This window comes from Calcarisporiella thermophila, assembly GCF_041956535.1.
Source record: "Calcarisporiella thermophila strain CBS 279.70 unplaced genomic scaffold VTP21scaffold_11, whole genome shotgun sequence".
Classification (NCBI taxonomy): domain Eukaryota; kingdom Fungi; phylum Calcarisporiellomycota; class Calcarisporiellomycetes; order Calcarisporiellales; family Calcarisporiellaceae; genus Calcarisporiella; species Calcarisporiella thermophila.
In genome coordinates, this window is record NW_027192201.1 from 635,314 (window position 1) to 648,293 (window position 12,980).

General features: G+C 47.9%; 5 protein-coding genes across 5 annotated transcripts; 1 reads left to right on the forward strand and 4 right to left on the reverse strand.

The window, feature by feature from the left end:
• Positions 1-519: 519 nt before the first annotated feature.
• On the reverse strand, positions 520-2,462 carry VTP21DRAFT_1391 (uncharacterized protein; the record flags this gene model as incomplete). Its single annotated transcript, XM_069391473.1, has 5 exons — positions 520-1,366; positions 1,441-1,749; positions 1,812-2,149; positions 2,224-2,309; positions 2,381-2,462. 5 exons carry the CDS (start codon positions 2,460-2,462, stop codon positions 520-522), a joined length of 1,662 nt encoding a protein of 553 aa, XP_069251512.1.
• Positions 2,463-2,817: 355 nt separating this feature from the next.
• VTP21DRAFT_1392 (uncharacterized protein) lies at positions 2,818-3,438 on the reverse strand (the record flags this gene model as incomplete). Its single annotated transcript, XM_069391474.1, has 3 exons — positions 2,818-2,838; positions 2,915-3,158; positions 3,221-3,438. 3 exons carry the CDS (start codon positions 3,436-3,438, stop codon positions 2,818-2,820), a joined length of 483 nt encoding a protein of 160 aa, XP_069251513.1.
• Positions 3,439-3,584: 146 nt separating this feature from the next.
• On the forward strand, positions 3,585-4,976 carry VTP21DRAFT_1393 (uncharacterized protein; the record flags this gene model as incomplete). Its single annotated transcript, XM_069391475.1, has 3 exons — positions 3,585-3,704; positions 3,769-4,306; positions 4,384-4,976. 3 exons carry the CDS (start codon positions 3,585-3,587, stop codon positions 4,974-4,976), a joined length of 1,251 nt encoding a protein of 416 aa, XP_069251514.1.
• Positions 4,977-5,284: 308 nt separating this feature from the next.
• VTP21DRAFT_1394 (uncharacterized protein) lies at positions 5,285-7,066 on the reverse strand (the record flags this gene model as incomplete). The annotated part of the gene is made up of 1 exon (XM_069391476.1): positions 5,285-7,066. One exon carries the CDS (start codon positions 7,064-7,066, stop codon positions 5,285-5,287), a length of 1,782 nt encoding a protein of 593 aa, XP_069251515.1.
• Positions 7,067-7,991: 925 nt separating this feature from the next.
• On the reverse strand, positions 7,992-12,364 carry VTP21DRAFT_1395 (uncharacterized protein; the record flags this gene model as incomplete). The annotated part of the gene is made up of 14 exons (XM_069391477.1): positions 7,992-8,525; positions 8,582-8,722; positions 8,793-8,852; positions 8,934-9,062; positions 9,137-9,338; positions 9,417-9,593; positions 9,668-9,759; positions 9,827-10,423; positions 10,492-10,568; positions 10,643-10,822; positions 10,891-11,484; positions 11,545-11,805; positions 11,871-12,261; positions 12,356-12,364. The coding sequence occupies 14 exons, from the start codon at positions 12,362-12,364 to the stop codon at positions 7,992-7,994; spliced, it is 3,444 nt and encodes a 1,147-aa protein (XP_069251516.1).
• Positions 12,365-12,980: the final 616 nt, after the last annotated feature.

Below are 12,980 nucleotides of genomic sequence, written 5' to 3' on the forward strand. Positions count from 1 at the left end.
TTTTTATAAAGGATTTACAAAAGTTTACCTCATGATGTCTCTGTGTTATTTATTTTCATAAAATTTTTCAGACTAGTTTTCGTCATATTCCATATATAATCCTGAACACTGGATGCATGAGGCGGCTCCTGCATTTTGAAAACTCTGGTTAATTGAATATAGTGCACGGTTTCCAAAGCGCATCAGTCGCCAAGAAATAGGATGGTATTGAGAGGATTATGAATTGTCAGCAAGTCATCCTGGGGCATATTACTACGAAGCGTTTGGCTTCCAATAAATTACATAGTTTCATATACTCTTCGCTCGATCCATTCTACTGTCTTTTATGGAGAATCTGCTCTTCGAATTCCAGTACTTATTGTTTGCCTTGGCATTATTAGGTTTTTTTTAGCTTGCCGATATATTGGGAGCATGAAATATTTTTATTATGGAAAAATAAAAAAAAAGACTTAATAAAAAAAAATGAAAAATGAATATCTTTACTTCCAATAAGCTTATTGAAACCTTTTACTTATCTATTCAGTCCATATCCTCGCCTTCCCGTTCTTCCTTCTGCATCACCATCAAGTCATCAATTCTCAAAATTGCAATGGCAGCCTCCGTCGCGGCCTTCAGACTCTTGATTTTGCTCATGGCTGGCTCTAAGACTCCCGCCCGCAAATTATCACGCACCTCACCGCGGATCAGATCCAATCCGTACCATTTGAGGGCCTTCTTAGCCTCATTGACTCCGGCGTTCTGGGCAGCATTGTGATATGCGCGCAGCTTGGCAACCAGATCAGTCGAGTCCTTGGCGGCATTGACGGCCAATGTCTTGGGAATGACTAAGAGGGCATTGGCAAATTCAGCAATGGCCAGTTGTTCGCGAGAGCCGAGGGTTGTCGCAAAGTTCTCTAAATAGATGCTGAGGGCAGTCTCAACTGCACCGCCACCAGGAACCACACTTCCGCTCTCCAGGGTGCGCTTCACCACACATAGCGCATCATGTAGAGAGCGTTCCATCTCATCGAGCATATAATCATTTGCACCGCGTAAAATAATGGATGCAGAGCTCTGCTGCTTTGTTCCTTTGACAAGGATGCACTCGTCATCGGAAATACGCTCTTGTACCACTTCTTCTGCTTGGCCAAGGTAGGAAGCCTCGAACGTCTCTTCACCCTCAAGATTGGCAAGTGTGGAAAGCAAGGTTGCTCCAGTTGCTTTGGCAATACGGCGGAGATCATCTTTTTTGCAGCGGCGCACTGCCATCGCACCCGCTTCAACAAACAGCTTGAGACAGAGGTCATCAATGCCCTTAGTTGTAAAAATTACGTTGGCACCGGTGGCCAAGATTTTCTTGATGCGCTCCGTCGTGATCTCGATTTCTCTGTTAAAAAAATAAGGAAAATGAGTGAATAAAGAAGATAACGTAGAAGTACAAGAGGGTCAGCTCCCACTTACCGCTTTCGGATATCCTCAAGTTTGTCCGGATCATCGATGACCACGTTGACACCTAGGTGCATTCTGGTGCGTTGCAAGTTGATATCTAAGCAAGCGATTTTTGCGCCAGCGATTCTCTTCTTCATGGCCTGGCTTGCAACTGTACAGTTAAGAGCATAGCCACGAACGAACATGGATTCACGAGCACCCTTTCCGTGTGCCTTGAGCACATTCACGGCCTTGACAGGGTACTTGGTTTCGCCGCGTGCGTTTGTCACCTTAACCGCAAGCATCGCATCAACGCAGAGATTGGCGAAAAATTCATCATCACTATTGGGTTAAAGGATGAAAATCAGCCTTTGTAGGATACCGTTAGGGACGGCATTACTCACGATCCAATAATCTTGCTTGCCATACTGGTTCTAGCAGCGTTCACAAGACATTCTCTTCCTAGAGCATCAACCTTCACAGTCATCTGATCGGCAATAAATTTGCAGGCCTCTCTACTCGCCAAACGATAGCCCGAGATAATCGTTGTTGGGTGAATACGGTTTTTCACGAGTTCATTGGCACGGCGGAGGAGCTCAGCAGCGATGATAACTACTGAAGTGGTTCCATCTCCAACTTCCTTATCCTGCTGTTGAGCAAGTTCAACAAGGACGCGACCGGCGGGATGTTCAACTTCAAGGAGGTTAAGAATAGTGGCACCATCGTTAGAGATTGTCACATCCTGGTATTTAAGATTATTATATGCTCAGTAAGTTGGGGCGATCAAACCAAATTCGATGTGAACAGAGTACTTACACCAATATCATCCACCAACATCTTGTCCAAACCAACCGGACCTAATGAGCTCTTGACGATGTTGGCAATGGAGAGTGCAGCAGTAACTGTGCAGAAATAATATAATCCATTAAAATGAAGTCGAGCATTCACATAGCACCCAATCTGCCAGTATTACCATTTTGCGTCCGCACCTCCTGTCCCGAGATTCTTTCGCCTCCGAGAAACAGTGATGCATTCCGCTCCCTTTGAAGATTCATTTTTTTCTTTAGCTAATATTTCCTGATGCTCTCGATAAGTGCAAACACCAAAGAAAATAAAATATGGTAAACGCGCGTTCAATTTTTTCGAGAACCCAAACAACATCGTGGCTTAGATTTCAAGTCTTCTCTGCCTTTCTTTTAACTTGATGAAATGGGGATAATTTTAGCCAAGTTATGTTTTTTTTTTTGGTTAAAAGGAACAAAAAAAAAAAAAGAATTACACACAGAGAATGAAGAGAAGAATAGAAAAGAAAAAAAGAGAAGGAAATATTTGCAAAAAAATGTGTAGAGAAGGAGGGCGGACTTCTATGCTTCCATGTTGAAAAATTCCAATTTCCTTGGGTTGGAGCACTTAGAACTTCAAGTTTTCATCCTATTCATTGCATAGGAATCAGATTAGGCATTCAGCATGATGATACCTAAGTCTATGCATGATGTCGAATGCTTACCAGTTCCTTCACCTTCCCGAAGCATTCATCGTACGTCTCACGATATTCCTCGGCAGCTTTCATGTCCTTCTTTTTACCTCCAGGCACAATCATCACCACGCTCGTAGGCCGCTTTGTGGCACCAGCAGTACCGAGGGCCTCCTTCGAAGGAACATAGCAGTAGGGCACGGAAGCATCTTCGCATAGTACGGGAACATGTGTAATCACATCAATGGGAGAGATGTCTCCGGCGATGATAACAAGGCTATCGATGCAATCATTACAAATTAACACCAGAAATTATGCGAAGGATGGGATGAGATTTACCCTTTTTCTCCTTTTCGGACAGCCTTGACCACCTCCTTAACACCTCTTCGAACGTGGCGTTGCTTCGCGGCCTTCTTTACCGTCTTCAAGAGCTTTTTGCAAAGCTTGTCAGTGGCAAGAGGATGAGCAATCGGGGACACAGCATCTAGGCTGACTTCCTCTTCGTTATCAGAATCGGCGGCCTGTTTAACCTTTTTTTCTTTCTTTTCTTTACCCATTTCAGCAGATTATTCCTCTTGAAAATAAATTCAAGAAAAGTGTGTTTACTTTTATTTATTTGAGATTCGAGTGCTGCGGATCTAAAGTCACACATTTCAACTTGGCCGTTCGAAAATATTCACCTCGCCCAAGTGCATTTTGAAGAATGACCCGCCCTTTTAATGTGGAACTGGGCCGTTATCCCATTGAGATTCATGCAAGTAATGACAAAGGCCGGTATGCGGTTGCAACACGGGATATAAGGAGGGGCGAGGTATTATTTGAGGTAAGGGAAAATGCGACGACTCAACGCAGTTTATAACCGAGACTAGAGTCTAATAATTCAACAGGCCAATTTCTATGCGGCTTCTATATTCGACTCGCATAGGAAGCGAGCGTGTGCTGCGTGCGTATTCTACAGTCGTAAAAGTATACTGCCCCTCCGTTGTCGAGGTTGTGATCAAGTATATTACTGTTCTATCGAGTGCGCTCGCTCTGCTGGCGTCACCACTGGTATTGAATCAGAAGAAGAAGCGCCCACGACCATCGGAAACCACTCAACAGTGTGTACAAGTCTTCGACGTCTTGCGACAACGGGAAAATTGGATCGGCACCAGAAAAGCGTGGTTAAACTAGTTCTTCTGATACTGGCACGCCGTGCTGTGGATCCGTCAAGTTATCATGCCGTTGAATCCTTACAGTCGCATTATGAGGATTGGTCGGAGGAGAGCAAGCGGGATTGGGAAAGACTGAGAGGATTTTTGGAGGGAATGCTTATAGACATAGAGTGGGAGAGTTTTCTGAATCTAGTGTCGAAGGTCGAGAGCAATGGATTCGGGGTATATGCTTATCGGAAGAATGAGGAAAAATTGACCTGTTTTGGACGAGGTAAACAGTTTATTACACTGTGTTTGATATTATCTCGATAGTTTTGATGCCAATGGTATGCCATTGGATTTTGAAAGCGGTTTTTCCCTCGGCTTCTTATTTCAATCATAGCTGCCGGTGTAATTGCGAATTCAGACAAGCGCAGGGCGATGAAGAAGACGATGACGACGACGGGAAGGAGAAAGATGGCGAGAAAGGAGAAGAAGAAGAAGGAGCCGAAAAGGAGAGAGAAGAGATTGAGAAAATGGAGGAAGCGCATGAGAAAGAGAAAGGCGAGAGCGATATCTCATCCTTGCCACACGGAGACAATAACCTTAGTCAACCTTCAAGTGACGCAAAATTGATAGAAGATACCAATAACGAGGATTTACCACCGCCTACACCTCCTTCACCGCCTCTGCTTCCTCGTGGGCGTAGCTGCCAAATGACCCTGATTGCGCTAACTGATATTCCGTGCCATGCAGAGCTCACCATCGGTTATATTGATCAAGCGGAGGAGAAGCCTCTCGCAGCTCGACGAAGCCAATTGCTAGCTGAATATTATTTTTTATGTCGCTGCGACGCATGTCTTGCAGAGGAGGCGGCGCCTCGAAGACCGACCATTAAGTGGGGAGCTAAAGGGGGTGGAAAGGCAAAAAAGCAGGGAAAACGCAAGGCAAAACGGGAATAAGCAATGTATTGTTGGCAGCGTAGCGTCCATTGATTTGCTTTTATGTACAAAGTTTTTTTTTTCGATTCATTGTAAATAGTATCTCGTCAATAGAAGGGGGGAGAAGTATTCCTATTACCACCGAAATGAAATATTAACAACAAGAACCAAAAAAAAAAATTAACAATAGAATCAAAAAAAGGTATGTAATAAGAAGAAAATAAACTATTTACGATAAAAAGGTGTCTAGTATTACAGCAAAACTGAGAACTAAGAAACAGCGTATTTTCAATATATAGAGATAATATAATAATATATAGTTTTTCAAGTCACTTTCTATCTATCAAATCCTTGTAGATGGGCCCGTACACGGCGCGATGGAATTCACTCAGTTTCCGCACCCGTTCACCCATGGCCAGGATCTCCTCCCGGACCACGGTGAGGCCATCTGCCGCCAACTTTGCGGTGTCCACGGTGCCCCTCTCCACAAGGGAGAGCAGGTGCCCACGCAACCGTTCGCGCACCAACCGTGCCATGTCCGAGGGAACTGGACCGGTGTTCCGCTGGATCCATCCCTCGACGAAGGCGGCGCTCATTCCCCCGTATTGGGCCATCGCGGCGGCGATTTTGTCGAAGCGCTTTGGCCGCTCGATCATCAGCGGCCAGAGGGTATGCTTAAGGCGTTTGTTCTGTACCGGTGCTAGGTGACTAGTGAGGAAGAATGCAGATGCAAGGAATGCTAGGTCCTCGAAGTCGGAGTGGTAGGAGGCCAGGCGTTGTTGATCGAATGCAAATGTTTCGGGGAGAGGTTTGGTTACATTTTCGGGGGAGGTGGAGATGAGGGAGATGAGGTATTCGTTGAATACTCGGGTGAGCGTTTTCGAGTCGTACATTCCGCCGCTCAGCTCCACGAGATCGTGGAGCCACAGCTCGGTCCTTGTCAACCGGGCTGCGCTAGCTTGGAGTTGCCCGGTGAAAAACTGTCTCTCGAACTCGACGGCGCTCTCCACTAGGTACGGGCGCAATGTGCGGAGCTGGTGGTTAGCAATATCCAGCCTCATCCACTCTAGGATTTCGAAGCACATGCTTAAGCCGCAGATCCATTCTCCGGCCTCGACGGCTTTGACCATTCGCTCCAGGAGCTCATCCCGAATGGGCGCGCAGTGTAGCTTCAGCAGGCGAGCCATAAACGTTGTGATGCTGCGTGCGTCAAAAACACCATGCTCCAGCTGTTGCACGACAAGTTGCGGGTCAAGGACCTCTTGCACGAGAACGCTGTACTCCTGGTCGGTCGTGGGCAGCACGCAGGCAATAACGGCACGCAATTCCTCGATCAGCTGGCCAATGTGATCGTATTGCGGCTGGCCAGCCCGCAAGGTGTACATCGAGGGAAGGCATCCACACATGTTTTCGTTTGCGCTGTAGAACTCTCCAGGGGCCAAGCCGGGAGGAGGCGGGGGATGGAAATAGCAAAACGGCCGGCCCGTTGCTCGGGCCTCCACCCATCCCCAAAATCTCCGGGCTCTCTCCCGTTTTCGCACCCCGGCATCCCCTTCGGTGCTGGGCCGAAACTGCAGATGGGGATCAAAGACAAGATCATGCCGTAGCTGGGGGTTTTTCAGGATCTCAAACATGTCTAGTTCATGGAGCGTTGTGGCCGTGACGGGGGGCCTAAGCTTTGGGAGGGAGTGGTGGGAGTATGGGGAGAGCAGCGGAAGCCTGGTCACATTGACCGTGTTGCCAGAGACGGCGACGACGGGCTGCGAGGGATGGGGCTGGGAGGAGGCGGCAGCATCGGCAAGTTTTGGCCGCTTATAGGAGCTTTCTGAATACCTGTCGTTGGAAGGAGAGCTGCGCTTTGCATTCTTCGGCTGCTTGGGGCTGCCGACGGAGGCCTGGGGTGCGGGGGAGGAATATCGGCGCTGAGAGTGGGCCCCCACGCCGGCCGACTGGGCTTGCTGTGAGGAAGTAGCTGACTGCGAGGAGGCGGAGGATGGGTTGGAATTGTCTCTCGGAGAGAAGTCACAATCGGCACGGGGATTTTCTACAAGCAAAGGATGAAGGGGGAGCTCATCAACGGATCCGTCGGGTATGGGCAAGTTATTCTGCATGATGTCCAGGAGGGCGCAGGGTGCTGGCAATGTCGGGGGTAATGAGGGAGGGAAGAGAGGAGAAAAGAGGATGAGCAGGGCACGAGGAGGGGGGGAGGGGGGCTGGGCGAGAGGGCGGGGGCGCTTCAGGCAGCGAGAGAGGGGAGATTAAATAGGGGATGGGGAGAGAAGAGCTTAGGGGAAATAGGGGCAAGAGGAGAATGGCAAGGAGGCGAGGGGGAGAAACACCTATATAAATAAAAGGGCCTGAGGGTGAAAAAAAAGTGAAATCAATTAGCGCTGATAAAATTTAATATGCGCACCATATATGGATGGCTGCTAGATCAAACAGCGGCGAGCATCGCAGAGGGCAGAGAGGAGAAATAAAGCATTGACACTTTTAGACAAGGATTGGAGGCCCTCCACATTCCAACCTCAGCAGCACCGGGATTTTCATATTGGTGCGCTGGCCAAAAAAAAAAGCGCTGCAAGTTTCACCTTCCCCTTCTTCCGCAACTTGATCTCCAGTTTAATAAGGAGGTTTGCGGAATCGGGCAGGCTGTAAGACCGGCAGGGCAAGCGTATAAATACTAACTATAGTAGCGATGGAAAAAGAAATGAGTGAACCTTGTTTCCGCTCCGCTCTGCCGAATCAGCCCGCGAAAATCAGAATCCAGACTCTCCTCTGAGCCTCTCGCGCTCCACACAGCTCCTGCATTGGCGGACACACAATATGGTTAATTATAGATGCTTATTTATATATATTTATATATATCGAATCGAGGGATCCTTTTTATCTAAGAACAATATCATATCGTAACCCATAAAGAAAAATAAAATAAATCATAATCTGCTCCATCATGTTTTGGCCGGGCGCCTCCGCGTATGTGAGGGCGGCCCTAAACCAATCCATCCGATGCCCAGATTCGTTTTTCTCCCTCCTCTTCTACCACCGATTGTTGGGCGGGCGACCTCCAGCACCAGGCGGGGGCGGGGGATGGGGATAGACATGGAGATTCGGGCGTTGCTGATGGGGCGGCGGCCGAGGCGCAGGGCCCATGTTCTGCGGGGGCAGAATCGGAGCCTGTGGATGCTGTTGGTAACGCATGGGGGGGAGATGCTGTGGATAGCCTTGCGGGGGGCGGCCCATCATGGGGCGATTCCCCATGGGGGGACGCGGGCCGGGCATCGCCTGTTGGGGCGGGGGCATATTCATCGGGGGAGGAACCACCGTAGAGAGTGGAGGAAGATGGTTGCCGGCCGGCATGGGGGGGCGAGCGGGAGGGTTAGCCGGCTTCTGCTGCTGCTGCTGCTGCTGCTGAGAAGGCTGCCTTAAGCTATCGCCAACCCACGATGAGACATACGAGAATCCAGCAAACTCCTCCTGGTCCGCACGCGTAAGCCTTGATTGCACAGGCGTCAGTCCCGGAGTCTCACGGGTAAACTCTTCATCGAAATTGGAGGTGTCCAAGGGCGATTTCTAAAAAAATGGATGAGCACACAAAATTTGGGCGATGGTAAGGAGAAGTCACTTACAATGCTAGGATAAAATGGAGGAGGAACACGCAAATGTAGCATATCATCCCAGTTAACCCCCCGGAAGTACGGGTGGGCTTTGATCTCCTCGGAGTCAGACTGGCCAGACCCAAGGCGCCGCTTGGGATCTTTGGTCAAAAGCTAAAAGAAAAAGTGGCAAGAGGGATGAGATGCAATCTAGCAGTAGGAGACTTAAACAAAGGATTTTTACACGTTGGCAAATGTGAACTGCATCTCGCGACATGGATATAGGGAATAGCGGATCATCTTCCTATAATGATGAAGGAGGATGAGTGGGCGATTTTTTTTTGGTTATTGGAGCTCAAAACTCAATTCAACTCTTCATTCATACCAAAATTGCATCGAAGATCTCATCTTCGTCTTCACCCCTGAAAGGAGATTGCCCCAGAAGCATCTGGTATAAAAGAACGCCAAATGCCCACCAGTCCACGGCGCGAGTATAGCGCTGCTCTAATAGGATCTGAGCCAGATATATCAGTAAACGGCGTCCAATGATGACCCCCCATCAAATATAGCAAAAAATAGAGTAGCTACCTCGGGTGCCATGAACTCGGGTGTCCCACAGAATGTGTTGGTCGTTTGCTCATAACCCATGTTCTCCTTGCAGAGTCCATAATCTCCAATTTTGATGTGTCCGTCGAGGGTGAGAAGGATGTTATCAAGTTTTAGATCACGATAAACAATGCCATGCTTGTGGAAATATTCAAGAGCTAAAAGCACTTCGCATGCATAGAACCTAGTAAAAGGAGGGGAGCATTACACATCAATCTACCCGAGATTCACACTTCCACCTGGTCTGTAAAAAAAGACTTACTTTGCACGTCTTTCTGAGAACTGCTCCTTTTGAATGTGTAGCATTAGATCGCCTCCAGATACATATTCCATGACGAAGCAAATATGTGCATCCGTCTGGAAACAAGAGTGTAAATTAATTAGGAAGGGGTGGCGCTCGCGATTAGCGATCTGGAACACGCGTTTCTCCGAGCGAGTGCTACGAAGTAGAGCGAAAAAAAAGTTTGCTAAACGTCTGTTTTGAAAACACAGTAATAGCCAAATCAAACTTACCTGTCCACCTCGTCATTATCGATCACAAACTGTTTCTTCAATACTTTAATGGCATAGATTTTCTGCGTTGCCTTCTCCTCCGCGAGCATAACCTGCAAAGTATGAAAAAAAAAATGAAGTGCCCACTCTGCCGTTCATTCTCGTTAAAAATGAACCCACCTTTCCGAAATTGCCTCTTCCCAACACTGCTCTGAAATGGAAATCGTCCAGGCTGACCTTGATGGGAGCCTTGGGGATAGACGAGGTACGCTGAGTGAGCATACCCATGGGCGGTTTGAGTGGATGCTGACCCAGGAGCGCTGGCTTGGCGATGTCTCCCAGCCCCTGCTTCGAAGGAGGCACCGGAGCTTCTTTATCTGGCTTGGGGGCAGACCCTTGCGTGGGCGCCTGCTGTATTGGGGGCAATCCTACCCCTGGCTGTGATTGCTGCTGTTGCTGCATGGCCTGCTGTTCCTTCATTTGCTTTTTCATCACCTCCTCCTCTTCCCGTCGCTTTCCATGCTCAGCCTTGCGCATCTCCGCTCGTTTCATCTCCGCAAGCAGCATATTGAGCTTGTCGGGCGGCATTCCACAAAAGTCAGGGACAAGATGCGCACATTTAGCATGACATGTAATTCCACACTCTGAGCATTTTTTAGCGCTGCGTGTCCCCAGTGGGAGCATATAACCACAGTGGCAGCACCAGTTAGCGCCAATGTTGGTCAGCGCATCAAATCGATGCGGAATGCGATGCTTAAGCTTTGCCTCATCAGGATCCTGAGGTAAAATAAAAATTACACCATTAGCTAAGACCCCTTGCGACAGAAAGAAGACATTCTCCCTACCATTTCGGCAGAAGATTTCGAAATACATTTCGTGACTACGTTAGTGTAGCACCGCTTATGACAGGTGTATTTACAATCTATATGACCAAGGGAAATAAAGTTGAATAAATCGATGGAAATAGTGAGCGGGGATCCATCGCAGCTTGCCTACCTTCGCATTGATACCCGGATTGCACCAAAAATTCAGTACAGTAGGCGCAGCGCATAATGTTGTAAAATTGCTGCTCAACGAATTTGTGCCCGTTCATTTCGTGGATCTCTTCTTTGCGTCGTTTCACCGCATTGACACGGTTCAATTTGTCGCCAACCCGTTTGCCACTTGTATCCTTAACTATAAAGTGAGGCCGATATGAATGTTATAGTTCTCATAGATGAATGGAAGCTCACGCAAATAATTACCGAAGTTAAGCTGCAATGCTATTTGCCCGTATGGCTCGACATCAAACCAAGCTTCCACGCCCTCGCTCGTCAATCCTGAGTCCGATTTTTCAAGCTTTTGCTGCTGCTGCTGTTGCTGCTGCTGTTGCTGCTGCTGTTGCTGCTGCTGCTGCTGCTGTTGTTGTTGTTGTTGGTCAGGAGGAAGCTGGTTCTGTGCCGACGGATCTCCAACCTGTTCAGCTGGAACCCAGCCAAGTCCAGTCTCTTGTTCCACACGACGCCGGCGCAATTCCTCGGTAATGTCTTGTATTTTCACCCAGAGCATGCCAATTGGCAAGGAACGATCTCCCTCCCGGTCGTAGAGGGTTATTTCAATTTCGCTGGCCTTGGCAACCTGAATCTCGAAGTTATCATTCCATCGGTCACTTCGGCTTGGGCGCGTGCGTCCAACAATCGCGCCATCGACTTTAATCACGGCTACGGTTTCAGGATTGCGGAACATGCTCGAGGGAGCGTGATTGAGTTTGTTGGCAGAGACAATGCGCATCTGAAGTTGACCCGTGATCGGGCGACGTTGGCCAGGGGTGTTGCGAGCCATTGGCTCCGATTCCTCCTCTGCAGCCGCAGATGCATTGTAATTACTGAGGGAAAAGTAAAAGTATTCAGGATAATTACCTTGCTCAACTCCAAAATATAAGCCTTTATATTTTTGGAGTGCCATTTTTAGTAGAGATATTTTCTCAATACTCTCCTGTAGTTTATTGGCAACATCGGCGCGACTTCTCCGGTCCCCCATCGACGGATCCTTGAGATATACCTGCGAAAGTTTCTCGGTTCCTTCTTTGACTTTATTTTCCACGTCGAGCTTGAACTCCAGCTGATGCAATTTGAGGGACACCTTTTGGACATTAATGGGGGTGCTTGACTTGATGAGGTCTATTATGGAGGGGAGGAAATGAGAATCTAACTATAAAAGTAGATGAGGGTTGAGAGCAATTTACCCAAATTTGACAAGATCAACTTTTTAAATTGGGCCTCATCAGTTTCATTTTCTAGCGATTGATTCAGGAGGCGCTGTGATGACGCGTCAGGGATGGATCCGGGTAGAGCGCTGTCGCTCAATGGTCTTGCTCCTCCACCCTGGTGTTGATGCTGGTTGTCGTTAGAAGGAACATTGGCCCCAGTGCTATTGCGCGCACGCTGTCGGATCTCAAGACGCTGCAGCTCGTTCTGAAGGTAGTCGATCCGCATTTGAATCTCTGCGATTCGGTCATCGCATTGCGCTTGTGCTTGGCGATTGACAATGTTGGAACGCATAAGCATGGCCCCATCCTTCATGCGATGCTCTATCTGCAACTTCTGCTGGATCTCTCTGATCTGGCTATCCACATCCTGTTACGGGTGAGCGGGCCCCAAAAAGCGTTAATGATTAATTTTGTTTTTGGTTTAGATGAGGTGAAGAGCAACGGGGAAATGGAAGACTTACCGACGACATCGCGATTTAAAGGAAAAAAAAATGGTGTCTATTCTCCCTTTAAAACTACAAGCCTGATGAGGGGGGTATTTATCCTTAATTACGCACGAATTCTTTTGGTTACCAACAGGAAAAATAGAAAAAAAGAATAGAAATGCAAATTTAGTCAAGGAGGCTAAGCTCCAGCGCGCGATCGAGAATGGGTTCATAGGAATTTTTATTCAGTGCCAAATAACTTCAACCAGGCCCCCCTCTCTTTAGCGGCTTATTCAACGCCTTAGATCCCCTTGTGTTCAAAATTCGATTTCTTGCCAGTGGAAGCTACTTGCAAAATAGCCCACACTTGTTCGAAATCTTTTAAATGGGTTGCTAGCAAGTAATGTACTTTTTCGATAAATAGTCCCAACTTTGCATTCGTTTATTTATTCCTGTTGACTGCCTGCCATCTTTCACCTCCTCATCTCTCTCTTTTGCAAAAAGTATGAGCCAGCCCGACCTCCCCCCCCACCCTCCACCAAATTCTTCAAGAGCTCGATCGCGAGTTGGCCGAGGGATATATCACACAAAAGGGCTACGAGAAGCGGAGAGACGAACTCGTATATCAATATACCCAAAAACAAGCCGCCTCCCTATTCGA